This window comes from Coturnix japonica, chromosome 2 (genome assembly GCF_054131305.1).
Source record: "Coturnix japonica strain WE chromosome 2, WE-NBRP24, whole genome shotgun sequence".
In the NCBI taxonomy this organism is placed as follows: Eukaryota; Metazoa; Chordata; class Aves; order Galliformes; family Phasianidae; genus Coturnix; species Coturnix japonica.
In genome coordinates, this window is record NC_140664.1 from 46,939,293 (window position 1) to 46,956,570 (window position 17,278).

Here is a 17,278-nt window from a genome sequence, read left to right on the forward strand (position 1 = left end):
AAACAGTTCAAACTTCCTAGAGATTTACAAAGCTATTTACACTGGAACTTGCAGAAACCCTTGAGCTTTTGCTCTCTTACTAAACCATTCCAACCTTTATAGGAGAAATAATACAGTATTCACTATTTTTCATATGCATTAAAGACCAATAAATGGCTATGCAAAGGGCACTGCCAAAAAGGAAGATCATTTGCTGAACAACTGTGTATTATAACTAGGAGGCATGAGGAAAGCAATTCACTTAGCTCAAGGGGAACACTGCCAACTAGCTCTATGCTCTCAGATGCCCTCTAGGGTACTCCACAAAACAACTTCCTATTGATGCATATTCTCTCCCTCAAAAGCACACCTGCCAAATACAGTGTCTTTTGTAGTGTATTCAAGACATCAAAGGAACAAATCTATCATCTATCATGCACTGAGGTCAACATACTGTTATTTTTGTCATGAATTCCAACTCATTCCGTTTCAGGTGTGATAGTAAGGAATTAAAGCTCAGTCGCAGCCACATACTGCTGCTTGTGCCAAATCATGAAGAAGTAAGTAGTGCTGACAATTGCAGTGACACCACAATTCTAGTTGCCAGCATATTCCAAGACAGGCCTGACATTAGAATCACAATACGCCTATTTAATCACAAGTACTGAGGCTGACTCTTTTTCAAGGCTTCATATTGTCTTTGCTCTGTTCCCATTGCAAACAGTGGATGTTTTGCCAGTGACTACACAGGTTTTGGTAGCCAGAAGCATTCACATGCAACATTAATGCGGAAGGATTCTGAAGCAGCTGAGACTCTGTGATCTCATCTACAAGAGGTGAGACTTAGGAGGATAAAAATTAATCTAACAAATCAGATTACAACTTTTTCAGATCCATTTTATAAAGCCAAATTTTTTATCCACTAACAATGCTCCACTAAATCATCAAGAAAATCCACATATATGTCTGAAAAACTTGTTTTGGCATTAGCTGAGTAAGTAGATTTCTCCACAGTGTTTTTTACTACTCATCTTTATTGTAAAACTGTTACTGAACATGACTATGTCAAATGCAAAGGATATGCTCTTAAAATGTCAAGCAATCTACTGTTTTTTTTTTTTTTGTTTGTTTGTTTTTTTTTGGTTTTTTTTTTTTTTTTGGTTTTTTTTTGGCACAATTTGTTCTGTGGTTTCATAAAAATCTCATCTGCTTGTAATACCTACCTTTGATGCCAACTCTCCAGGTTCCTTTCTTTCTAAAAAACCTGATACTTGAGGAAGCTCATCATTCTTGAGCTCAATACTCCATATATATTGTAATATTAGCAGTAAATTTCCGTAGAAAACCATGAATGGTGAACTGATCATAGCATATTTCCTTCGGTCTCGAATCATCCACAGTGTGCAAGACCAGATCAACAGCACAAAAGTCAGCCAGCTGTGATACGTGATACTCCATGCCTATGGAAAGAAGAAGGAGGGAAAAAATGTCCATAGATTCATTCAGGAACAACACTGTGACAAATTGCCAGTTACACTTAACTTATGCTTCCCTGCTTGATACACGTTTTCACATTCATGAGACTCTCAGCCATATTTATCTGCTAGTGGGCCAGCTACAATAAACTCCTTGGAGAACATGCTGAAAATTGATTGTTAAGAAGTACAGCTGAGAGCTAACCCTTCTTTATGCATTAGTTGCACAGCTGTAAGGACTGTGAGCAGGTTCACTGCTTATCATTGCTCAAAACAAACAGAGATAGATAGCTTTGGGGCACACAAGACCTTTTTGCTAAACAGTGTTCAGTGTAGCAGCAGTAAAATATGTCTCCATACCTGCCTGCATTTAAGGCCTTGAATGGACTTACAGAATCATGCAGACTCCAAATTGTTTTAACTTCTGTGGAATCTCTTTAAAATGGAAAGCAGTGGTAAGGCACACAGCTTGCCTTAAGAACATTTAGTCTATGCTAATCATGTTATGTTGCCTCCTGTACTCACAATGATATAATGTTTTAAATTGTTTGCAGAGAACAGTTTCTGAAAACTACTCGATAAAACACTTGGGGGAAATGATTGTTTTTTGAAGTGTTTTTTGCTAGCACTGTTATTGATTTAGGACTAAATTCAGCTATATGCTGGTATTACTGTCAATAAAATATTTTAAATTCTGTTTCTATTTAAAGGGAAAGTATTAAACATTAAGAACATTTCAGTCAGTCTAGTTCATCCTACTTGGAAATGATGTCTTTTAGAAGTATATGAATCACAGAACCACACACAGCATCACAAAGATTGGAAAAGACATACAAGATCATCCAGTCCAACCATTCACTCATCACCAATAGTTCTCACTAAACCATGTCCCTCAACACAGCGTCCAAACATTCTCTGAACATCTCCAGGGTTCCACTACCTCCCTGGGCAGCCCATTGCACTGCCTGACCTCTCTGCCAGAGAAGTAATATTTCCTAACATCCAGCCTGAATCTCCCCTGGAGCAGCTTGAAGCCATTCCCTCTAGTCGTGTCACCAATTACATGAGAGAAGAGGCCAACCCCCAGCTCACTACAGCCTCCCTTCAGGAAGTTATAGAGAGCAATAAGGTCTCCCCTGAGCCTCCTCTTCTCCAATCTGAACATTCCCAGCTCCTTCAGCCTCTCCTCATAAGGCCTGTGCTCCAGACCCCTCAACAGCTTTGTTGCCTTTCTTTGAACACACTCCAGGGCCTCAATGTCTTTCTTGCAGGTAGGGGCCCAAAACTGGACGCAGTACTCGAGGTGCTGAGTACAGGGGGACAAACACTTCCTTGTTCCTGCTAGCAACACTGTTTCTGATGCCATTGGTCTTCTTGGCCACCTGGGCACACATCTGCCTCATGTTCAGCTGAGCATCAATCAATATCCCCAGGTCCATTTCTTCTGTACAGTCTTCCAGCCACTCTGCCCCAAGTCTGTAGTGCTGCCTGGAGTTGTTGCAGCTGAAGCACAGGACACAGCATTTGGTCCTGTTGAACCTCATCCCATTGGCTTCAGCCCAGCTCTCCAGCCTGTCCAGATCCCTCTGTAGAGCCTCTCTACCCCCAGGCGGGTCAACACTTCCAGCCAACTTGGTGTCATCTGCTAACTTACTGAGGGTGCACTCAATGCCCTCATCCTGGTCATCAATAAAGACACTGAAGAGGACAGACCACAGCACGAACCCCTGTAGAACACCACCTGTGACTTGGTCTATATGACAAAAAGCAGCCAAACTAATTTATTTTACCTTTTTTTTTTTTTAATTTTTTTTTTTAATTTTTTTTTTAATGCACTATTAGGCCAGGAATCTTTAATGTTGATTTCATCACAGTGGAAACCTTTCTAAAATAGTAATAGTAAAAGCAGTATAGGGAATATAGGCATACATCTAATCATTACAGTGTAAATTTGCCACAGTGCAGCTCAGGGTACATGCATCAAGTGAGCTTAAAAGCAAATAATGAAATGAAAAATTAGGGAAGTAAGGAATATAAAAGCAAAACCTATGATAGTGACAAAGTTATATTTGCCTTGAGACCTTCCTGTGACAATAAAAGGTATATATATTTATTTATTTTAAAAAGAGCAATCAGTTGCATTTTTCAGTCTGAAATAGGAACTATGTTTTTAAACACTGCCCCACTGCAAACTCTGTATCAAGCTAGGAATTATTCATGAATAACCTATAGCAAACCCAAAATGTTACAGACAATGTATTGATATTTTCTAACCACGATGCAAACATTTACTGAAAAACAACAGATGAGATTACTGTTAGGAAAACATCAAGGAAACACATTTATTCATAAACCATCAGCATTATTCATTTATTGCCAATACTTACCATCATAGCTATCAAAGCACAAATGTAACTTTGCTTCATGATAAATTGGAAAACAGAGACCAGGGCATGCAATTTAACATTTTCTTTTTCCTCCTGAGTAACTTCTTCCTCCTCCTCTACCTCTTCCTCTTCCTTTTCTAAGTAGAAAGAGAAAATCTTATTTGCAACTCATGCTGGTCTAAAAGTAGTATGAGTACTGTCTTCAGGTAAGTAAAGCCAGACTGATTTTACTTGCAGTCACTCAGATAGCTCTTCTACATGTTAGCAAGCTCAAGATAGGAGCCATAAAAAATTATGTTTGAGCACAGTAAAACAACACAAAACATGCAATCATTGTGTTGGAGACCAAGTATTTTAGATAGTACGTGTCTACAGCCCTGTTCACAATACTGCCAAGTGGTAAGCAGTTGTTAAATAACAGTTATTAAAACTTCAGCAGGTCAAGAAGTTTACTGAAGCAAAAATAAATGTAAGAAGCAGTGAACTGAGATAAAGAACAAGAAAATCTGGAAATAAGAGTAATTCCCAGGCAATTCTTTTCACTACCTGACATGTCATCCGAGGGCTCCCATTTGTACTGTGGTGTTGAGTACATGTCTGCTTTGGCTGGACCATTCTCTAGTGGCAGTGTGGGGTGGATGGTGTGATAGTCAGCAGGGTTCCCGTTCACTGTTACCAGCAGAACCTGCCAGAAGATGGGACAGAAGCACTGCATTTAGGGCAGCCCTTATGAGAACAAAACTCCTGTGCTTCTTTAGTGTTGGACTGCCAACACTACAGCAACAGTAAAGGAGCCTAACTAATAACTTTTTTGGCTCCTTCCAAAGAAAGTGATACATTACGGCCATGCCACATGCAAAAGTAGCGCATAGAAGCTTCTCAAATTATTTTTGGTAGCTTTTCATGCAACATCAACAGATTTTAGCAAGCTATAAAATACTGCTGCATTTTGAACTTCTGCAAATATGTTCTTTAGAAGATTTAAAGTTTTTTTCAAATTCCCTAAGGCGTCACTTCAGTGTGCATAAGAGCAATCTGAAAAGGCATTAAAGTGTGGACACACAAGCAAAAGCGATCATGTTAAATGGCTATTTACATGCTCTTGGCCTGTCCCACCTATAAAATTAAATGGAAAGAAAAAAAATGTGTAAAGTTAACACATCCACAGCTGGGGAAGCCTAAGGCCAACTGCATGGCTCAGCACACAAACAGTAACTCAGTGAGTTCATGTTCCAGTACCCTGATGGTAGAAACTATGCACAGGTATGTGTGGGCTGATTCAGGCTCTCTCATTCAGACCAGTTACATTTAAGTCTGATCTGCAGTTACACAGTCTAAAAGGCTGTGGAGCACATTTAGATTTGGTTGTAGATGCTCTCAAAGTTCATCTGCATCTCTCTGTATGCTGAACAGAGCCGATGTTTCTGCGTTAGGATTGCAATAGGAGTTAAGACAAATAATGACCTACTGTTGGCTCAAGCAGAGATTTTAATTTTTTTTTAAAGTTAAACTCAAGTACTATCAGTCACTCTAAAAAGAGCTCAGCATTTCAACATGATTGAAAGAATAGGGCAAAGAAGTTAAATTAAGTCTCAAGATGGTTTGCATTAGAAAGCATATATTGAGATTGTATTTAAACCCAGTGAAATAACAAAGATCTTTTGCCAGTTGAACAAGTTGAACTACTACAAGAAGTGTAATTTCAAATGATCCATTCTAATGCTAATTAGTAGTTTCTCAGTGTAATCGTTAAGGAAGTAGAAGACAATTATATTTGGGAGAATCAAGGTTACAGGGTAAAACACAGGCTAACCAAAATAGAGAAGTTTTAATGTGCCAGCTGAGTGTGTATTTACATATATAAGTATAATATCTGTATTCACCCAGGTTAAAAACAATTACGAAATTACAAAGACTAGCAGTATACTAACATCCGATGGCTTGTATTCATCTTGGGTCATTGACAGAAGCTGCAAAAAGCAATGCAAGGACAAATTATTAAAGAAGCATGGCTCAAGCATTAATAAGTTATTTTTTGAATACAGGCATGCATATTTGCTGACTTTTGCAGAACATTTACATTAAGGAATTCAGGAAGAATTCTCCAAAAGTCAGTAGAATTGTACACTATACTCCATAAAATGGTATTTAGTGTACTAAAGCCATTGACATATCTTTACTGCATGTTTTCGTGAATTCTGAACAAAAAACCGAGACTTGCAGTGAAATTTTAGGTATTAGCTCAAAGAATTAATCAGTATTACGTAATACTGATTAACTGCTTTCTAATGTCTTTCTAATGATCCCTGTTTTATTTGATCATTAGAATTACTCTATAAAACTACATTCCATGTAATGTTTACATAAATATATGATGTGACACCTAGAATTACAATTGATAGCAATTTTATTTTCCTCAAGTAGAACTATTTTTCACTGAACAAAAATCATTGGCTTTATCCTGAACAATAGACGCTGAGTGAATGTGAGAACATGAGGTAACATCTGCAATTCTGATGTGTCAAAAACAAGTGCACTAAAGGATCAAAAGCTACATACAACAGTTTTACCTTTTTTAAAAATATCTTTCACTGTAGTCAGTAAGAAACTTTCACGGGAAAAAAAACCCCACACAAAACAACAGAACAAAAAACTGCACCTTTGAAATTCTTTTAAAAGCCCCAAATTCCTCTTTCTGTACCACTTTTTGGTTACTCCATGTTTGTTCGCAAAAGATTTTCAGTAATATTTTTAATGCCTTCTCTAGCTTTTCTGTAGTAGCTGTGGAGTATATTGGTATTTTGTAGGGAAAAATTAAAACTTCAGAGATAAAAAGGGAGATAGCTGAATGTTAGAACCTAGGAACTGCTGTGTTTCTCTCTCTTCTTTCTTTCTTTTTTTTTTTTTTTTTTTTTTTTTCTCCTTAGGGTGGGCTCAGTTCATTCATTTGCTAGTTTGTTTACCATTGCTATTATTATGATGCAATTTTGGGGAACTTAAGTCTACATGGCTTAACAGAGTATTTATATAAAATAAATTTATTTGCACCTGGTCAAATGAAATATTGCATTGGAGCTGCTCAGGATTGATGATAGAAATCTGTAGCTTTCTAGAAGCTTTAACAGCAACTGCCTTCCCTACCATGCCATAAACATCCAACAAGGGCACCAGTATGCCTGAAGGAAGATAAGCTAGTAGTTCCTCTTTATTGATGTGAATGGTAATTAGAAGTTACAAGGCAGATCAGATGTTTACATAAGCTTTGGGAATTTCTAGCTTTTCTTCATAAAGATAGTGGCCTGTTGACAAAGGACTTGCCCTAAACTTCTTCACTGTGAAAGTGAAAATCAAAGAATGTGTCGTTTTACTTCCTCAGACTGGCTCTTATTTTTGTTTTATTAATTTTCACAGAGTGAATTCCATACTCTGCCACACAGACTTGATATTTTAACTTATTCCTATAGTGACACGGTTCTTACTAGTGACCTAGCTGATGCTGCTTCCATTAATTTCAAAGTAATTTCAATAAAACTGTTATGGTTTTAATTACATTTAATGCAGATACCCTTCCCCTTGCAGCCTTACTTTTCTCTCATCAGTTGTATAGTGGCTTGCATACCACAGACTGCGTCTTCTCTCTGCTGTCATTGGAATTGGGCTGCAGGGTATTTCTTTGTCATCTTCTCTGCTCTCAGATTTCTCTTCATCAGGTATCTGCTAAAGAATGCAAACAACAAGACTAGTTAGAAATTTCCAAACAAAAACCTATCTCAAGAGAGTTATATTTTCCCCTAACTGATGTTCCTTCTCAACATATCTTTGAAATATCTATTACTATTTAATGCACAGATGGATGACTTTGACTGAGATGACATTTTCAAAAATGATGACAGAGCTTTTCTATAACTGCTAGTCCATCAATGTCAGGATGTCTCCCAGTGGCTACAATACATCAGAATTACACAAACTTCCACATCTTACCTTAGTATACAGTCATATCATAAGCTATTACAGAGATGTTTACTTTTCAAAACAGTGTATTGAAAGAAAGTTAACCCTTCTCAACTACATACATAAGTGAAAAGACAATTCTCCTTCATCAAATAGATGAGGAATTGAAAATACAAGATCAAAATCTTTTCAGGGTATCTAACTATTTAACCTAACTCAGCAATCCATGTCTCAATACATGACAATGTTTTCAGTGCTGGTCCTCCATCTAGGTTTGTCTTGGCTTGCTTCTGATTCAAGTCATAGATACTTACATGTGCATTCATTCTCACATGAAAAACTAAAAGGTGACTGGAAAGAGCCTACATGAATTTACCACAAGTAAAGCATGCTTGACCAACCTGATTGCTTTTTATGCAGAAATAACTTAGTGGATGAAAGACAAGCTTCAATTATTAAGTCATTTGATACTGTCCTATATCATCCTTGCTGACAAACTGGTAAGATACCTATTGATCAGGTGGATCTCAATATGGATGAAGAACTGGCTAAACTGTCTTGTTCAAAATCAGAATGGTAATCAGTTAAGAGTGTAGTTCCTCAGGGACTGACACTGTATCTGGTAGAATTCACTATCATCAAAACCACCTGGATGATGGGATTGAATGTACCCATACTTGTTTTCCTGTTGGCAAAAAGTGCTGTATTACTAAGCATATTACTAAGCACACAGGATTGATTCTAGTAAGAAACAAAAAGGGCTTTAGTGGGGTTCTACATTCCAGTTGAACTTACTGAAGCCCAAGAAAATCTTAAGTACCAGATTTAAAGAATTACTAAATTATGCTTTCTCTCTTCATGATCTCCACTAGTATTAGTCATTTAAAGTACCGAGCCAAAACCTCACACAGTTGTAAGACTTGTTGCTTAAAACCATGCCTACTCAGCTTCATAAGGCCATCTCTAATGAGAAAGTACACAATCACTTTTGCAACCTAAAACCCAGGGCCAAGTCTCACTTTATAGAGTTTAATAGGACTTAAGTGCAAAAGCTCTGCTGAGCTGCATTAATTTTAATAGTATTATTCTGAACTTGTTATCTACAAAATAACTGGCTAAGTCAACTAATTGTCACACTACATTTCGATCTAAAGAAATGGTTTGTGAGGATTTTTCTCCTGCCTGTTTTCAACATCTGCTCTCATACTTGTTTTACTTAAATCCTGCTTACTTCCAACAAAGACGTATAGTATGACATAAAAGCTAGTTTTCAGAGGAACTTGGTGTCTCAAAGGTAGGGTCTCAAATTAAGCTTTTTATGGGAACTAGCTTGTGGTAAGGGATCACTTTGCTTTTGCAAAATCAGTTGATGCATTAGAATAAATCAGGAAGCCGGGAAGAGGACTGCAAAGTTACCCATGGGAACAGAACATCTAAACATCCTAGCTGGTCTTGAAACTCTTCATTCCAGTCTTAACACTAAGGTCCTATTTTTTAAATCTTGACTTAGATAAACAGTGGTTATTAATTTGGTTTTACTTCTCAGACACAGTGGAAGCAAAATTCAGATATGATTGTGTATTTATATTTGATTGCAAAAGGGCATTCCTAGCCAAAGTATAAGAAGAAATATACAGACTTTGTGCTTAAAATACTTATGGCTGCCATTTAAATCTTTAATGTAAGTATGAGCCATAAAGAACTGTTTATCAACAGCATTTAGTTTGGCACAGGGATGACCAAAACAATACCAAAAGGCCTGAGACGTAGATAGTCATTTTAATAACATATTTTTAGCCTAAGATACTATAAGGAGCGATGGGGAATTTTGTTTAACCTTTATTAGAAGAAGAAAAGTTAGAAAACATGGGATTAGTCATAGAATCATAGAATGGGTTGAAAAGGACCATAATGATCATCCAGTTTCAACCCCTCTGCTGCATGCAGGGTTGCCAAACTCAGACCAGGCTGCCCAGAGCCACATCCAGCCTGGCCTTGAATGCCTCCAGGGATGGGGCATCCACAATCTCCTTGGGCAACCTGTTCCAGTGCGCCACCACCCTCTGTGTGAAAAACTTCCTTCTAATCTCTAACCTAAACCTCTCCTGCCTCAGTTTAAAACCACTATCCACACTCATAAACATCTGTTCTCCCTCCTGTTTATATGATCCCTTCAAGTAATGGAAGGCCACACTGAGGTCTCCCCAGAGTGTCCTCTTTTCCAGGCTAAACAAGCCTAGTTCCCTCAACTTCTCCTCATAGGAGAGACGTTCCAGCCCTCTGATCATCTTAGTGGCCCTCCTCTGGGTCTGCTCTAAAAGCTCCATGTCCTTCCCGTACCGTGGGCCCCAGTACTCCAGATGGGGCCTCACAAGGGCTGAGTAGAGGGGGAGATCACCTCCCTTTCTTTGCTGGCCACTCATTTATAATGCAGTCCAGAACACAGATGGCCTTCCAGGCTGCAAGTGCACACTGTTGGCTCATGTCCAGCTTCTCATCCACCAGGACCCCCAAAGTCATATGGCTACAACTCGTGGGAGTCCTTTGACTTGTCTAAATCTTCCAGTTCTTCCACTACTTGACCAACTCTCAAACTCCTCTTAATTCAGACAATCCTAAAAAGTTCTTTTATAAAAGGACGCTCCATAAAAATGCTTGAACTCTGTTGAATTCTATACTATTCTTTACCACTGAACAGATAAAATGAATGGGCCTTATTCATAAACTCAGTCCTGCAAGTAACAAATACAAGTTGAAATCCCCAGAGGCAGATCTATCTATAATTTGCAGAGGTAGAATTTCACAAGTCTCAAATTTAGAGCAAATTAGGATCCAAAATAGCAGGCTTAAGAAAAGGAGAACCTCTACTGACCTCCAAAGACATTCTGCAGAAGTAAGATCCATACAGAATACCACACAGACACACCATACAATCTGTGTGTCATACACACTGTGCATTGACAGACTATGGTGCACACACAAAAGGCCTTCACTTTGAAATTCAAGATTTGAAGTGAGCATTGTTCTTGTAAAATTGTTGATCAGCAGCAGGATTCAGAAAGAATCTCCAGAGCACACCTCAGATAGACCTCTTATTGAAATTCAGTAGGAGTTTTATTTTTAGGAGGACCTCAAGATACAGCTCATGCAAGAAGGATAAAACGCCAGGTCTACATGTCCTAAATTCCACATTTTAGAATCTAGTGCTCCTGCGTTACCTTTAGCTTTCGTATGCTTTGTGATTTTATGATTTTTGGTTATTGGTATTCCATATCATAACATTATGTAGTGCACTGGGAGTTAAAGAATTAATGCTCCTGTTCTGGGTACATATCCTGGAAAAGAAGAAGAACTACATACCCCAGAGGACTTTGCATTCAGAGAGGAGATAACAACCCTGGCAAGGTCACGAGACCATGCTTTCCTCCCTTCTGCTTGTTCCGAGCACACATCTTGCCTCAGCATTTGAGTAAGACCTTCAGCTTTCACACAATCTCTCATTATATTTAATTTATTAGCTCCAATTCTAATTGTATTTTATTATATTGTATTATAGTGTGTTATCTTGCATTCTGATATCTTGTTTAGTTTGTTTTTTCCTCAGATCATTGCCACTGCTTTGCTTTGGGGCCTATCTCTCTACCCTTTCTCCCTTATCCCTTTCTGGGGTATAGATCTGCAGGTCCCTCCACCCTGCTAGCCACTGAACTGGGCTGAAACAGCCCATAAACTATTGACAGTATGTCTTTTTTGACTGAGTTAGTATTCCATTATACCTAATCTAGCATACATGATTTGTTCAAAGCAAGTTTTGTTCAAGAGGTTCTTCCGAACAACATTTGTTACTGTACTTTACAGCAATTTACAGAGAGTAACTGTTTTACATTAAACAGCACATAACATATTGTCATTGTCTTCTGTGAATAAGCAGGCTAGTGATGAGGTCCTAAATCCAGAGTACTTTGAAATCACTGGAGGGTGAAGGAGGATGATACACCTGTAGTCTGCAATGAATCAATTGCGCCATATGTTCTTCACATATCAAAATTTTGTTCAATGAAAGCTGAAATAAAATTATTTCTGCATTTAAGCAATTGACAACAGTGACTAGCAGGAGAAAATCAGAAAGAGAACAATAAATTCCAGATCAAAAGCTTCAGTAAAGGAAAATCAAAATGCATATGGACAAAAATTGGCATAAGAAGCATGTTAAAAGTAGTAAGTTTTGCAAATCTCATTATTTATTTCCTTTCAATGACAAATACTTGCAGCACTGTACTACCTGCCTCAGAAATAAGCTTAACTTATAGGTTTTAACTTTTTCTTTCTAATCAATCAAGAGTTTTCCTTTTCAAACATCCATTTCTCTTTGCAGGGAGAATCATTTCCTAAGCATCTGAAGCTTCCTTGGGGGGGCGGGAGAGGGAGAGCGAGGCAAGATTTTGTACTACCTTTCATGTAGCCATGCTTTTGAGAAACATTATCTGTCATTAAACTACTCTCTTCTTATATTTACTCACTCTAATTTAATTGCTTGGAAATCTCTTCTAAATCAACTTATTTCCAGTTCTCAGAGACTGATTTTAGTGTCTCATGGTAATATCCATCCTATTCAATCAGAGACTGATTTTAGTGTTTCATGGTAATATTCATCCTATTCAACATGAGTTGTCTAAATGAAGTATGTGCAAGGAAGTTCACTATAGTTTCTCTTTGGTCCATGGAGTAACGTTCAGGATTCTCACCATCCTGTGTCAGGACAATTCCTCTCCACAGAAAAAGTACAGTAATCGACTTAGACCAATTACCAAACTTTAAAATGGTGAAAGTTGGATGAATGGAGCCTAAGGACTGGAAATAAATTCCCAGAGATTCAGAAATCACACAGTTCCCTCTAACTGCATTTCACATGTGGTTACTCCTCACGTTCTTGTGATTTTATTATGAAGCTTGCAAGATATAAAGTATTAGTTATGGCCCCAGTGCTAAAATCATGTTATATCTACAAATCTCAATTTTCATGTAAGTAAAAAAAAAACCCACAAAAACACAACCTTTTTTTTCCAGCTGCTGCAGCTGAAGAAAATAATAATAATAATACAAAAATTAAAGCAACTCAATACCAGAGATCACTGGATCACAAGCTTTTAAAATGTTGTGACTTCCAAAAAGCCAGTCTTATGATTTCTGGAAACTTAATCTACAACTTTCTAATAAATGAAGCTGGCAGTTCTGGCATCATTCAGTTTTTATTATGAAGTTTACCATATGTAAAACCAAAGTCTCAAACATCTAAATTCAGAGGTGATGTCTGCTTTTTTAAACACTGAACTGTAACATTATCCATTACATGAAGAAACACCCTTAAAATAAGAAAATAGTAAACATATTTACTTATTCCTACAAAAGACATTCATTCACAGATCAGTCACAAAGTACTTTCACTGTGGTTTGCAGCACTGCTATATCTAAACTGTAGAACTGGGGTCAAATTTCAGCGGATCATGAGATTAAAATAAATAATTTTTAGGATTATACTCTTCCATTTTCTAAATTGTTAAGATACATACAGATTCTTATTTCACTCATCATCTGAAACAGGAGGATTTAGATTAAATGTGGGGGGAAATTTATTACTGAGAGAGTGGTGAGGTGCTAAAATGTGTTGCCGAGATAGACTGTGGGTGTCCCATTCCTGGAGGTGTTTAAGGCCTGGCTGGATGGGGTGCTGGGCAACCTGGTCTAGTACCACATCCAGAAATTGGTGGCCCTGCTGTGGCAATGGGGTTGGAACCTGATGATCCTTGAGGTCTCTTCCAACCCAAGCCACTCTATGATTCTATCAGAAAGCCTGAACTCACGTTAGCAACTTGTACCTGGCTCTTTCCCTGAGCTTACTTGAATGCTTGCACCTCTGCTAGGAAGTACCTGCACAAGCCAGTTTAACAGTCATTAGTGCTAAAAATAGAGAAGGAAATCACTCTTACAATGGGCTCTTGAAGCCAAAGGCGGATCAGAGTTGCAAGGGTGTAGTACATCACCAGCAGTAAGACTGGATTGGCGTGGTGATACCAGTGTAACTCTTGATTTTTGATGATCATCCAAGTGTTTGAGCAATTTGTCTGTGTAAGAGAAGTGACACCGAACAACCTGGGGACGTAAAATGACAACAACCAAGTTAGAGAACAAACATCAAATCTTCCATGGTTAAAATACTGTTTGTTTCAGAAGTATTTGCTTACTGACAGTACTCTGGTAAAAAAAAAATGGATCTTAGACTAAAATGCAGTGAACATCTTCATCCCAAAATATTTACTGTTCAGGAATGGTTTTTGTTGTTGTTTTTCAATTAGATTTCAAAATAAAGCACCTATTATGTCAAATGTAAAAACTTTAAATGACCTGAGCCCTTTCAGCTCAAGGCTGCAGAACAGAGGGACAGAATCAAGCTGCATGGCCATTTGGCAAATCACAGCAACATGACATTTCAAAGCGATTTACTGAACTGACATACAAAGCCATTCCATACACTCTGCCAGGATACAGCTATAAAGCACATCTCCTCAGTACATCAAACAGTTTATTGAAAATTCTTTTTTTAAAAAAGAAAAAGATAAAACTGTTAATAGTGGTCTAATTATGGAAAAAACTTGTAGATGCACAGGCCTCCACTGAACACACAGCTGCTGAGAAGTTAAAAGGACAATATTTGGCAAAGAGTTAAAGCAACTTCTCTAGATGATCAAATCACGGAGAAAAAAAAATAATGAAAAATTAATTCCATAATTAGTATTAATATAGTTGCAGTACTAATATCAATGAGATGAGATGATTATTTCTTGTATAACTAGAATCTCACCATATTTCTATTAGGTAAGAAGCTTACGTTGGAAAAAGAAACACTGAGGAATAGAAAAACAAAATCCCCAATATTTTTAATTTTAGACAAGATGTTTGACGCTTTGTACCTGAAACAAAACAGGTAGAAAGTCCCAATTAACCTGGTCCTCTCAGTCTGAGGTATTTTGCTGAGTTCCAAAGCTAGTTCATAAAGTCACCATAGCATATGATGTCAGTATTTATCATAACAGTTTAATTTATTGACAACTTTCTACAATGTGCCTAAGCGTTTCCAACTGTTACAAGAAATAGATTTGATTGTATGAGAAGTTGAAGGAGAAAAAACATCCCAGACTTAGACTTACATTGAAAGAGTAAAACAAAAAATCAGAATAAATGTGGATTTTTGTAAAATTATTTTTTATTTTTACTGCCAGTGAATTTAAAAATAAATACTAATGTTTTAAAAGATTACTTCTTTTACCTAATAAAATTTAACATGGAAGGGAGAATAAATACAAAGTATGACACTGAACAGAGATATACTGCCTGAAATCTGCCCATTCAATGCTATTAAATGAAAATCAAAAGATAAAAAAGAGGTTGTTCATTCAGTGGGGATTAGTGGCGAGGGTATAATACCATTAACTGCCAGAACTTGTGCTCCATAGTATTTTATTAAACAGTTTATCAGCACTCCCTTCTCCTTCTGGTTGTCAGCAAGAGCCAAAGGCTATAAACTTCAAGACTTAGAGCTTTTGGGTGGATCCATGGTTGGAAAGAATAAGAAAAAAAGGAAAAAAAAAAAAGTCCTGGGTACAAAATAAAATGCTGTAACTTAAATGAGCTGACAGACCTGTGTTTGGAGTTGACCCAGATTCAAACTTCTGTATCATCCAGGCAAATTCAGAGCCGGTGTTACAGTTTGGCTCCACCTGACTGCAATACATGCTGGGCTGTATTCTGTTCATATTTCTATCAGCACAGAGGAACACTACTTTGTCTAGTTTCCTCTCAGCCAACTGACTTGTAATTTTGACTCCTCGATGATCAGGATTATTGAGCTCCATCTTTCATATAATTTCAGAGAGCAATCCTGCATCTTTCATTCATCTTAATCTCCTCTGTGTAAGCACAACACCAGTCACACCACTTCTCTTCATAAATGTCTGAGTCAGGTTGCAGCCCAATTCTTACTGAACTGAGACATCTTTCCTCTGACAGTGAATGCTGTGTATTTCCTACAGAAATCAGGGAAAAACCCTTCTTCCAGGCAAACCTGAACTTATTATCACATATACCATTCTCCTGTATAATGTACTGTGACTATAACGACTCAAAAGCTTGGGTTTTTATCTCCACTGAATTGCACATAATCTTACCAGTTGTGAAAATGTATTGCTTTGGTTAAAAATTCATTCTCCTAGCTTCATCTGCTCCATGCTTTCTACTAAGGGTATTAATTCAGCTCCCATCTGGTCCTGCATTCACCAAATGACAAGTCATAATGTACCTCTTCCATCTTAGCTGAGAACTAACCAGCAATACATTTAAGGCATTTCATCCTGTCTCATAAATCATTACTCTAGAAGAACTCCTGCTCATTTCTAAGGTCTTCTGAGCTACTGAAGATTGTTAGTAAGAAAGGTACTCAGTGCAAATTCCTCATGTCCAAATTCAAAACAATTTGATGTCTGGGAAATGTTCCTTTTGTCTAGAGGCCTTCAATTGGGCTACTCATTCAATATACACCCGACCATTATATTTAATAAGAACTGCTGGTGCAGAACATTGTTCAGTGACATACAGTCATCATCTCTTATTTAAAGCTTTTAAATAAACAGGAACAACTGTCATAAAACATGTAAGCATTTACAGTAGGCAATATATACTAGTGCATTATTCAGTTCTGCATATTTCATTCCACATTGATGAAATTGTGCTCAGTAGTAATGAAGTTCGGCTATATTTGTTACCAGCTCCAGTCATTGTTTGACTTTGTCTTTCCCAATAGACTTCCATACAATTAGTAAAGCTAGAATGCATCTTAGGTGAAGGAAACCAGATGCCAAACAAGACAAGAAAGTGCGTATCTGGATACAGAAGACAAATAAACAAAGACCCTTACTACTGGAGTCTGTTTACTTTCTGCATTTAAATTCATAAACCATTAGAGATTTGCAGGATGCAATAGATTCATTTTTCTGTTCTTGCAAAGAAGCAAAGTTTGTGTTTTTCAATGTTCTCATTCTGCACTTCATTTCAAAATATATAGCAGAAATAATTCGGAAATTTTTAGGAACTACAAAGAGCCAAGAGGAACTCAAATATCTGACTAAGGCACATTCTGAAATATCACAGTGAAAAGCATTTCCTACAATAAAGGTGGTATTTCTTTGCCTAATTCCTGCTCTATTCATCTGTTTTCCCAGTGAAGCTTCCTACTGGATCTGTGAATCAGCCTTCTGGCAGATGCACTTTCACCTTCTGTAACTCTATGGCAAAGTTGTGACCATAAAAACAAAACACACACACAAAAACCCCACCGCAAATAAATAAATAAATAAACAAATAAACAAATAAATAAATAAATAAATAAAATGACCACTTTCTGCTCTCAGTCTAGTATTAAAAAATAAAAGAACA

The 17,278-nt window shown here is 37.3% G+C and overlaps 1 protein-coding gene across 13 annotated transcripts in view; it reads right to left on the bottom strand.

The window, feature by feature from the left end:
• The window catches only part of PIEZO2 (piezo type mechanosensitive ion channel component 2), a 273,894-nt gene that overhangs the window by 76,860 nt on the left and 179,756 nt on the right, over positions 1-17,278 (bottom strand). For 10 of the 13 annotated variants that reach the window (XR_014942627.1, XM_015855375.3, XM_032442629.2 and 7 more), the window contains exons 8-13: positions 13,780-13,942; positions 7,427-7,558; positions 5,773-5,811; positions 4,388-4,526; positions 3,842-3,978; positions 1,203-1,439 (exon numbers count right to left, since the gene is read on the bottom strand). Coding sequence is in view for 12 of the 13 variants with exons in the window: in XM_015855375.3 (XP_015710861.2) it covers positions 1,203-1,439; positions 3,842-3,978; positions 4,388-4,526; positions 5,773-5,811; positions 7,427-7,558; positions 13,780-13,942 (847 nt within the window). In the remaining variant the exon portion in view is untranslated. The remainder of the gene's footprint in view (positions 1-1,202; positions 1,440-3,841; positions 3,979-4,387; positions 4,527-5,772; positions 5,812-7,426; positions 7,559-13,779; positions 13,943-17,278) is intronic. The other 3 variants (XM_085537509.1, XM_032442626.2, XM_085537511.1) reach the window with 2 other exon arrangements.